Below are 12,306 nucleotides of genomic sequence, written 5' to 3' on the forward strand. Positions count from 1 at the left end.
ATAATCACATTTGACAAACCTTTTTCATCGATGAAGGAAATTGAATATTTGATTATGTCTTTTCTAAGGCCTAAAAAACTGTAATGGTATATCTTTTGTCACACCGTAAATTGAACAAAAATTCCGTTTATTCTCTCAAGCAAAAAGAAGAACTAATATTATAAGGATAGAAAAAAAGAAAGCAGGTCTAGACCCTGACATGGATTAAAACTAATAAAATTAACAATGATATCACAATAACGATTTTATGAACAGTCTTTTTAGGGGCTCCCAGATATTTTAAATGAGGATTTCCAGTTTTTACTTTTCTCAGCTCATCAAATGAAAGTGGCTTTGTGGCAACTGACACTTGTGGTCAACACTGTAGTTATAAGCGCAATTTTATCTACTCCTTATTCCCACAACGAACCGTCTGTGCATCAAACTGTTCGTAGTAACGAACTGTAAGTAACGAATGATGCGGCTCAATAGTAACCGAAACTCTAAGAAACAAAGTCTTGATAACAATAGATACATCAAAAGAATTATATTTTGATATTCATTCAAAATATGCAAAATTCATCAAATTTAATGTTACCCATCAACAATTACGAGACTTAAAAAATTTGCCCAATTTTCAAAAAAGGATGAAACACCCCAAAATATCAACTGTTCTTAATGAAAATGACACCATCAAATTCAGTATACCAGAGAAGCCCACCGCAGAAGTTTCAAGCTCTTCTGTACAAAAATTTGGAAATTTGTATATTTGCCAGATGAAAGATCACGAATGCGTGTTTATTTGTTGTTTTTTTTCGTTCGTTTCCCCAGGGGTGATCATATCGAGCCAGTAATCGCAGAAAATCGGCAGAAGGGCTCATTTCATCAGAAATCAAAAGTTCTAGTGCCCTTTTTAAGTAACCAACAATATTGGAGGGTATCTAAAACCCCTTTTATACTCATTTTTCCTCCCAAAGTCACCAATGTCTTTGACTTTTTCTCTCAACTCTACCTTTTAAAACAGTAAAAAACTTTCGCATAAAGAGCGGGGCGTTGAGGAGGGAACAGCCCCTTTCATATATGGAGTAATTTCTGCTCGTTTTAAGTGTTAGTATTGCTCTTTATTTTCAGTTAAAAAACTTGTTTTTTTTTCTTTAATTTGTGAACGTTTTTGAATTAATGCATGTTTTGATTTTGGCTCTCCACACATGAATAATTAAAACGAAAATTTGCATATTAATTTATTTTTATGACTAAATGGCTTTCTCATAGTTTTGATCGGACGATTTTGAGAAAAAAGGAGTGGGGGAGTAGGAAGAGTTATCCTCCAATTTTTTGATTATTTAAAAAAGCAACTAGAACTTTTAATTTTTTACGAACGTTTTATTAGTAAAAATATACATAACTTACGAATTAACCTACGTAACGAACTTCAATGTTCGTATGTTTTTTATTACGTATATGAGGGAATTCACCACCTCGTCAGTACCTTGCTCTTTACACTAAAGCTTGAATTTTGTCCCAATTCCTTAAGAATGACCCCTGAATCACAAAGGCCGGAGAATAAATAGTTGAAATTAATAAAATTGCTTTAGCGTAAAGAGCGAGGTTATAGGAAGAGGTGAATCCCTCATATGCGTAATAATTTCTGTTCTTTTTAAGTTTTAATTCTGATCCTTACTTTCAGTTGAAAAAAACTTTTTCATATTTAAATTTCATTGTTTTTTCAAATAATACTAAAAAATCATGCACCCCCTTCAAGAAAATTTTCTTCCCCCATGACAAATTCCTCGATTGAAATTTCCCCGCACATAACCCCCTCCCCTCAAGCCCCCCCCCAACCAACAAATCCCCCTGAAAGCGTCTGTACATTTCCCAATAACCAATAATATATGTAAACACTGGTCAAAGTTTGTAACTTGCAGCCCCTTCCATGGGGAAGGTGGGGGAGTAAGTCGTCCCCAAAAACATAGTTATTAGGTTTTTCGACTATGTTGAATAAAATGGCACTATCAGAATTTTGATCCGGTGACTTTGGGGACAAAATGAGTGCAGGAAGGTGCCTAGGTGCCCATTAATTTTTGGGTCACTTAAAAAGGGTACTAGAACTTTTAATTTCCGTTAAAATCAGCCCTCTCACGACATTCTAGGACCAGTGGGTCGATACGATCACCCCTGGGAAAAAAAACAAAAAAAAAACAAATAAACACGCATCCGTAATATGTCTTGTGGCTTTGATACGCTGAATCTGATGGTGTGGTTTTCGTTAAGATCCTATGACTTTTAAGGGGTGTTTCCCCCTATTTTCTAAAATAAGGCAAATTTTCTCCGGTTCGTAACTTTGGATTGGTAACTAAACTTAACGAAACTTATATATTTAAAATCAGTATTAAAATGCTATTCGTTTGTTGCAACTATTGTTATAAGAAATTCGTTTTTTAGAGTTTCAGTTACTATTGAGCCGGGTCACTCCTTACTACAGTTTGTTGCCACGAACTGTTTGAAAGATGGACAGATTTCACCTCGCTAAAATGAGAGTCGAATAGTAATTTTCAATCTATGTGAGTGATGGGCCAAGACTAGTTTCTTGGGTTCATTTTCCTGCCATGTCCCCTATCCGTAATCTTTTTTCCTCACTTTCTATCAATTTGGTTTAATATGACCGTTCCTTTTTCAGTAATATTACCTACACTTTCCGTTCACCTTCACAACATTCTCATCATTTCTTGCTCTTTTCAAAAGTTCTTGTCATTATGAATTACAAATGAGAACTTGTAGAAAGGTCTAATACTTTGGAAAAAGATATTTGTCGAAATACCTTTTTGGCAAAATTTATTATTCTAATTCCTTTACAAATTCAGCTGCAGGATAATTCTGAATTCTAAAATACAGATTGAATTTTAAATCCAGCATAAGAAACTTCAATAGAATCAGAAAAGTCACTGAAAAATTCCAGTTTAGATATTAAAATCCAGTTTTTCACTTTTTTTCTCCTGTATTATAGTCGCATCGGTAACTGCAACTTAGCAAGGAACGAACCACGGCCCATAGTAACCGAAAATTAAAAAATAGGCTCAAAAATAACTGGCAAATTGCCATTTCTTGCTAATTCAGGAATGATTACATAAATTAGATTTAATAGTAAAATGTTATTTTGAAAACAAATTTAAGAAAATTTCAAAAGAGGCCCGAGACCTCCTAAAAATGAAGAAACATCATAATAACAAGAATATTGGACCAAAAAATAACAGAAATTGAATAACAGAAAAAAATAAAGAAATTTGGACCAAACAAGAATATTGAAACAAAAAATAACAAGAATATTGAAATCGTCATAGCCGAAAATCATGCAGAGGAAACTTACAGTTCCCTGGCTTGGACAACAAGAAAATTTATTTTTTGCATGAGTAGCCCTTCTTTTTTTTCTCCACAGCTAGCGAGGCACTGAGCCGCTAAAGAGCCGTTTAAAGACACTTTTTAACGGAAATTTCTACATCTATGTAATAGTTCACCATCTTCTGATATCCTTGTTTGTTTTGCTGATGACAGCACACTTGACACTTCGGGAAATTGCAAATCAGAGCTTCGATTAAATTTGGAAATTTGTTTTGAGAACGTAATTTTATGGCTTGATGCTAATTATCTTACCCTAAATTTTTGTAAGTCCAGTTTTTTGATATTTTTGTATGTTTTTCAGATTTATTCTCAGTTATAAGAAATTCATCAGACAAATGGGATAGTTTATAGATCTAAAGATCAATATTTTCGTTTCTAGGGCATTCTTGTTGATGAAAACTTGTCTTTCAAACGTTGCTTTGATTTGATTAAAATGAAGATAATGCAGGAGTCCCGGTATTTTTAGGAAACTTAAACATACTTTCCCTGGATCAATTTTGAAAATCCTTTTTCACTGCTTGATCCAATCTGACGTCTCTTACTGTCCAATAGTATGGATGTCAACCTTCCTTCATTGTTAAAAAGGATTTTTTAAGGTTTACAATAAAGCTAGAAACCTCATTAAGGAAACTAATCGTTCAGGAGTTACACCATTACTTGATCTCGAGTCACTATATATTCTTTCGTGTGCATGTTTTAATTTTCTCAGGTTCAAGGTGACTTCCCCCATCCCCTAACTGTTCCGCTATATTTTACCTCTGATTAGAATAATTATAATCTTCGCAATACCAAAAATCTTATTCAAGTTCCTTTCACTCCTTGTGTAAGGTCAGATTTTAATCTTTTAATTGCGAGTCATAATATATGGAATAAGTTGCCCGAGTTAACTCGAAGATGCCACTCATTCGATTTGTTCATAAAATTGTTATATATTCTTGTGCTTCTTAGAAGGTATTTTATCTATCTATCTATCTATCTATCTATATATCTATGTATATTTTATATATATATATATATATATATATATATATATATATATATATATATACATATATATATATATATATATATATATATATATATATATATATATATATATATATATATATATATATATATATATATATATATATTTTTAATTTATATATATATTTAAAAAATTATTTTAAATGATAATTTAAAATTATTTAAAAAAAAGCTTAGCAAAGCAGTGATGAAAATAATTTTTCAGAAATAATGAACTTACTATTTATTAAAAAGTTGCAAAATATAATCGCAAAGTTGAAATTTGTCAAAATTATTGGGTGCGAGGATTAAAGGTATGACGGATTTATATGTGAGTTATGACGGGTTTTCAAATATTTAATTAAATAACAAATGATTAGGTCATGTGTGTTTAATATGTTGCGGGGAATTATTTTTTTTGTATATTTATGCTGATGCTGCAGGCTTGTATTTACTTTGGCATGATTTATTTTTATTTTGTCAGTGCTAATGCATTTAGTACATAACTCCGCCTGTAATCATACAGCCAGTCCCAAGCCTGGATAAAGGAGGAGGGTTTGGCGGCAGACTAGCAGCCTGCCCCTGGAAAAAAGATTTGCCATAGAACCGTCTAATTGAGAGCCAACATGATACCGACTATGCAACCTGCCGACGACTATGGACCGCCCCCGGACTCCTTGACGACGAATTCGGACCGCCCCCGGACACGATTTTTGAAAACGAATTGCGAAATTAAACTTGGTTTTTGGAACGTAAGGACCATGGTTCAACTTTCTAAAACAGAACAGGTTGTGAATGAGATGGACAATTATGGCCTTGACATCCTAGCTCTGTCGGAAGTCCGTTGGACTGGTGCAGGTAGTCAAACCCTCAAGAAGGGATCCACAATCCTGCACAGTGGCACCAAAAAAAAGAAAGAAGCAGGCGTCGCCATAATGCTGTCGAAATCTGCGTCCAGAGCCCTAACGAAATGGACGCCTATAAATGAGAGGATCATCGTGGCACGGTTCACAGGTCGCCAAGCTAAGTTAACAGTAGTCGGATGTTACGCACCAACTAATGAGGCAGATGATACCACAAAAGACAATTTCTACAACACCCTACAAGCTGTCGCCAAGGATATCCCCAGCCACGATCTCGTCTGCTTTGTTGGTGACTTCAACGCCAAGGTGGGGAGCGACAAATCCTATTGTCCTGAGGTTCTTGGGAGCCAAGGCCTCGGCGAAATAAACGAGAATGGGATACTGTTAGTTAACTTCGCACTAACAAATGACCTTATCATCGGAGGAACCCAGTTTCAGCATAAAACTATCCACAAATACTCATGGAACTCGCCTGATGGTCGAACCCACAACCAGATTGACCATATCTTGATCAACAAAAAGTGGAAGTCAAGCCTTCAAGATGTAAGAGCCTACAGAGGAGCCGACGTCGCCTCAGACCACGCCTTGATGATTGCAAAGCTGTCCCTCAAACTGAAAGCCACAAAAAAATCCCAAACCAAAGAGAAACCTGCCTACGACTCTGAAAAGCTCTCAAACGCAGCAGTTCGTCATAGGTTCAACATACAGCTTACAAACAGGTTTGAGAGCTTGGCCCTAGATTTGGATAGAGAAGCCACTGTGGAGACAACCTGGGCCACCCTAAAAGAAGCCTACAACAAGACAGCAATAGAAACAATTGGGCACAAAAAAAGACCCAAAGACGAGTGGTTATCCGATAAGACATGGACCCTTATCGAAGAGCGTCGGAAACTAAAACAACGTCTTCTAAATGATGGAGATAACAGCGACACAGTCTTGAGTAACCAGTTAAATCGAGATCAAGACAAGCTGGTGAAAAAGAGCGCAAGGGGAGATAAACGGAACTTTCTAGAACAAAAGGCAGCTATGACAGAAGAAGCAGCCAAGCGCGGCGATTCCAGAGCCGTCTATAAAATCACCAATGAAATCATCGGGAAACGTCGCAACCTAAATGGACCAGTAAAAGACGGAAACAGGAAGACAGTCACAGCCCCCGATGAAATCTCTGAAGTTTGGGCCCAACACTTCGAGAAAGTTCTCAACCGACCTAGTCCTCCGAACACAGCAGATATCCCCACAACCCCTTTCCTGGAACTTCAAATCAATACGGAAGAACCGTCAACCGAAGAACTGGTACAAGCCGCTCGCAAACTGAAGAACGGCAGAGCACCAGGAAGCGACAGGATATCAGCAGAAATGATCAAAGCCTCTTTAGGCGCTTGCATAACTGTGTGGATCACATTCTTTGCATGTATATGGAAATCAGAGAAAGTCCCCGAAGAATGGAGAAAAAGCACACTCATCAAGCTTTTTAAGAAAGGAGATGCAGCAAAATGCGATAACTGGAGGGGCATCAGTCTCCTTTCTATCCCGGGGAAACTATTCTCACAGATAATCCTTCGTCGCATCCAGACAGCCTTAGATAAACACTTGCGAGACGAGCAACATGGCTTCCGCCCATCCCGCCCCTGCTCCGACCTTATATATGTCCTACGCATGATGATCGAGGAATGCAATGAATGGAGGCAAAAGATGTACCTTGTCTTTGTGGATTTCGAAAAAGCCTTCGATTCAATACACCGAGATTCGCTGTGGAATATCCTCCGATATTACGGCATTCCAGAAAAACTTGTATCCTTGATCATTGCCCTATATGAAAACACCGAGTGCTGCGTTCGGACCCACGAAGGAAATACAAGGTATTTCCATATCATGTCCGGTGTCAAACAGGGGTGTGTCCTCTCCCCCTTGCTTTTTGTCCTTGTAATCGATTATGTGCTCCGAGACTGCACGGGGTTTGGTATCCAAATCTGCGACAACAAACGACTAGCAGATCTTGATTTTGCCGACGACATCACCCTGATGGAGGCAAACAAGGAAAGGCTCCAGGATCTTCTCGAAGTAATCCGAGAGAAAGCGAGTCTTTTGGGACTAAGGATCAACTCGGACAAAACAAAAAGCATGGCAACGAGCGACTCACCACTGGGCTTAAAGTGCGGGGACAATACAGTAGAGCAGGTAGTGGATTTTAGATACCTTGGAAGTACAGTCGAACGAACTGGATCCAGCGAAAAGGAGGTGCAGTCTAGGATTGGACAAGCCAGTGGAGCTTTTAATCGACTAAAGCCAGTGTGGCGATCGAAAAAGTACTCCCTGAAACTGAAAATGAGGCTGTTCAACAGTAACGTCATCTCCGCCCTCCTTTATAGCTGTGAATGTTGGAAACTAAACCAACACCAAGAAAAGAGGATTCTTGCCTTCGAGAACAACTGTCTTCGCAGAATACTGAACATTAACTGGAGAGACCACATAACCAACCAGACTGTTCGGTCTATCTCGCGCCAGCCCCTGGTAACAGATGTCATACGCCAACGAAGATGGCGCTACCTGGGGCATGTTATCCGTATGGCGGGAGATAGACTCCCCAGAACTGTACTGGAGTGGCAACCAGAGGGAACCCGAAGAAGAGGGAAGCCGAAGAATACACTTCGTCGTACGTACCAGCGGGACCTAAAACACATCAATGCGATAGTACAACCCCAGTGGGAAGACGTCTGGGCAGCAGCACATATGAGGGACGACTTGCGGCTCTTTTTGGATGCCCTGGGTGCCTCTGGCGGCACAGGAGGAACTAAGGTCTAAGGTAAGGCTAATGCATTTTGTCAGTGCTAAAAAACTAGCACTGTCAGTGCTAGTTTTATTTTCGTAGTGTATGTAAAATTGTAACATTGTCAGTGCTAAAGTATGCCACCAGGCATGTGCACTGGTTTGTCATATTTATTTATTTAATTGTTGCAAATAAAAAATTATCTATCTATCTAAATATATATATATATATATATATATATATATATATATATATATATATATATATATATATATATATATATATATATATATATATATATATATATATATGTGTGTGTGTAATGAATATATATATATATATATATATATATATATATATATAATGAATATATATATATATATATATATATATATATATATATGTAATGAATATATATATATATATATATATATATATATATATATATATATATATATATATATACATATATATATATATATATATATATATATATATATATATATATATTATATATATATATATATATAAATACATATATATATATATATATATATATATATATATATATATATATATATATATGTATTTTATATATATATATATGTATATATATATATATATATATATATATATATATATATATATATATATATATATATATATATATATATATGTATATATATATATATATGTGTGTGTATTTATTATTATTTCATTTGGGTCTATTTAATCTACTAATCTACTTAATTAATTTAATCTACTCAATCTATTTACTTTGTTTTCTATAGTTTTATTCTATTTATATTTTCTTTTCTTCTCCTTTTTACTCTTCTCTCTGTGAGTAAGTGCTTATTTTAATTTTTTTTTTCTCTGAGTAAATGAGTCGTTTGTCTTCTCCCTTCTTGACAGGCCAAAGAGCCTTGTGTGGGAATAGTAAAATATGAAATTTTATGCGTATTTCATGATGAGTAAATCTTATCTAATCTATCTTACCTAGAAGAGACACAAAATTTGATCTTGGGATTTCAAACATATATTTTATTCATAAGTTTGGCATTACATGGTCCCTAAGATATATGATTTCAAAGTTAAAGTAAACTAATTTTTGTCTGTTTTTTATACACAGTGGAAACTAATTTTTTCCTTTCACAATTTCTAATACCAGGAAAAGGCTTCGAATTTTCATCTCTTACTTTTACACAGCTCAAAATTACTTTTGGTATAATTAGTAGTAGTGCTAAAACAAAATAACATCAGGTTTAAATGAATTCTTGAAAAGAAGATAGGAACATATCTGGAATTTCAGATTTTACAAGCTAAACTACTTTAATATAGTAAAATAATAATTAAAGGCTACAAACATAAAAAAAAGTAGGACTTGGATATGTTTTTCTCCAATACCTGAACCTATGAATATATAAAAAAAATTATTAATGTTGAAAATGTGTTTTAGAAATGGATTTACTGAAAAACAATTATATTCTACCTTTTTAACAGATGCAAAAACAAATTGTCCTTTTAGATTCAATTGGGTCTGGGACCCCTTTCTCTTGTTAAGGTAAACTGTTACCTGTTTCTAATAGTAGACATTTCCCCCAATATATTTGCTGCTTTTACCAAAGCAAGCCTCTACATAGGAAATTATCTTAAGGATGGCCAAGTTCTTTCATATTTACTCTCTTGAGCCCAAATTAAAGAGTTATTGAAATATATATTTTCTTCGAGTTTAAGCTTCTCTCTAGCTTTCCTTTACATTTCCTTCTTGGTGCAGAGGATAGTTTAAGGATGGTTGACTTAAAGAGCTAATTTGGTGTTATTATTAACGCGTTTTAATAGGTTGTTTGTGAGATTAAACTTTTACAGAGATACGTGGCAGAAAAAAGGGTAAACAAAACATAAAAAGCATCGTGTATTTTTAATATTCGCAGAAGAGTTAAAACACAAACTGGTTCCTGCACGGATAGTGCAACAAAATAGCATACAAAGATAGGCCCTAACAGGCCTTACATGATAGCCTAGCATAAAGGCAAAACAGGGAAAAATAAGACGAGATCTATAGAAAAGACAAAGGTTGATTAGTTGGTGGTTATTAAGTGTGAATATTCAACAAAACACAATAAAATAATATTCTTTACAAGAAATAACTGCATATAGAAAATAAAGCATTAGTAACATGTAAAAAGAATACATAACCAAAATAAAACAAATAAAGGACCATAAGTTAACAACGAAAGCTCTTCAGAAAGATTTTACTTGCCTTTATAGGTTTTGGTGCTTAAGAATGCAGAAGCTAAGCAACAAATATCTATTAGACGATAAATTGCGCGGACTCCTTTATTTAGTATTGTCAATTTAAAATGCGAATTAATGAAAGTTACATAAAGCCAAACCGTAAAACTGTCAATAATTAATAATACTCTTCCAAGATTTATTCATGTAGTGAAGAGAGTATAAAGGCAATTCAATAGTTACCTGGCAACCCCGTTCTGAATTATGATGTTTCCCGAGTGCAGGTGACCGAACGGAGGAAATCCTCTGTCTTGCAGGAATAAAAGACCTTCTAATATTTGTCGTCCAAGGCGTTGAACTTGCATAACAGGAAGTCCCTCAGATCTGTGGCAATATTTTTGGTTCCAATTGTTTTGCCATAAGCTCTAATAAAATAACACGATAAGCATGGTGGTTAAATAGACATTACTAGGACTACAGTACAGAAAGTAAATGATTTCTCAGAAACGCACAAAAAAGTGTCTTTAAAACTCAGTATACCTTTATTTGGATATCAGGTAATCTTTATGTGCTAATCATAAACATAGATTTACTATTAGGAGATATGGACTTTTGGCGTCTTATCCTTCAGGAACTTCAATGAAGACAAAAAAAAATTATAGATTCTTGACATCCATTTTTTTTTCATATATAGACAACAAAACAGAAGTATTTTATAATTGACATTAACATTCATTTATTTCAACAGACTAACAGCTGAAAGGTTAAAGACCCCCCCCCGTCCATTAACAAAAATCCTAGATACGGCCCTGCCTACCCCATTCCCACTCTCAGAAATAAACCTTAAATATTTTATGCTTTTATATGAAAGTAACTGATACAAGTTTTAATCAATTAGGTTAAAATTAAACTATGTTTATCACAAGTAAGGCAACTTCTTTTGGGTTGTTTTCACACTAATTATAACTTTAATTACTTCACCAGTTAAAATATAGCAGAATCCGAAATTCTAAATGCAGTTTTCAAATTAAGCGTGTAAAATTTCAATGTAATCTTGTGTTTCAGTTTGTTAGCAAAAGAAAACGATTTTATTTTGTCCCAGAATTCAATAAAGGTTAGAGTAGACGCTAGCAGGGAGGGGGTTGCAGAAGCCCCAAGCCTGACGTAATCCCAACGTCATTCTATTTCACTTTGTCCGTAGTAACCATTCCTTCGTGTCTTCCAGTACATAGCAATATATTAGTGTTTTGCATCTGGTGGTTCCAATAAGTAATTCACATATCATTACCAGGCTATAGTTTTTCCTACTGTTACCCCATCTAGATTTATTGGGCACAATTCGCAATTGTTCATTAATAGTAAACTTATCTATGTCATTGAAAATGCACCTATTTTTATCATAGCCTGATCCACCACAAAGACAATAAACTATTCAAAATGACAATCAATTTTCAAGCAAAAAGAAACAAAAAATTTCTAAAAAGTAATAAATTTTGAATACCAATTCGCTTTTACTACTTTGAAAGCATACTCATTTTGTCTTAAAAATTTCTTTATAATTCCTGACGATATCTATTTTTGAGCATACTATTCCGAGCAACCAAAACTCCTCTGCTTTAGTCTAGATTTTGGTTTTAAAGCAAAACCATTGCCTCTCATTTATTTAACTTTATAATACATCTCCGTCAACGTTTTAAAAAGCGTCCTTGGGTGCAAGTTTTGAAACAACGACTCAAAGAGGAGGCTTCGCGTTGCCTTGATTTTGAGACTAAGTTTCAGTGACGTCTTAAGTAGATAATATTCAGACAAAACTTTCGACCTATAACTGCATATATGGAAGAGCAAGATTTCGAGACCGTCCCTCTCCAAACTATTGATATAAGGAAATACTTTAGGTAAGCTAACTGAGTTCTTCCGTCATGAGAGCATCATGCTACAGTGTGGATGCGTTGGTGCTGAAAATAAATGTTCACTATTACAGGATTGTTTTTTCAGTGAACTCAAGTGGCGGGGCTCGCTCTGGGAAATAAATCACTGCACCCATGGGTTCCAAAGAGTTACTCG

The 12,306-nt window shown here is 34.9% G+C and overlaps 1 protein-coding gene across 1 annotated transcript in view; it reads right to left on the bottom strand.

The window, feature by feature from the left end:
* The window catches only part of LOC136026425 (slowpoke-binding protein-like), a 248,277-nt gene that overhangs the window by 73,457 nt on the left and 162,514 nt on the right, over positions 1-12,306 (bottom strand). Inside the window, exon 8 of the mRNA XM_065703005.1 lies at positions 10,486-10,667. Within this exon, the coding sequence (XP_065559077.1) occupies positions 10,486-10,667 (182 nt within the window). The remainder of the gene's footprint in view (positions 1-10,485; positions 10,668-12,306) is intronic.

This window comes from Artemia franciscana, chromosome 4, assembly GCF_032884065.1.
Source record: "Artemia franciscana chromosome 4, ASM3288406v1, whole genome shotgun sequence".
In the NCBI taxonomy this organism is placed as follows: domain Eukaryota; kingdom Metazoa; phylum Arthropoda; class Branchiopoda; order Anostraca; family Artemiidae; genus Artemia; species Artemia franciscana.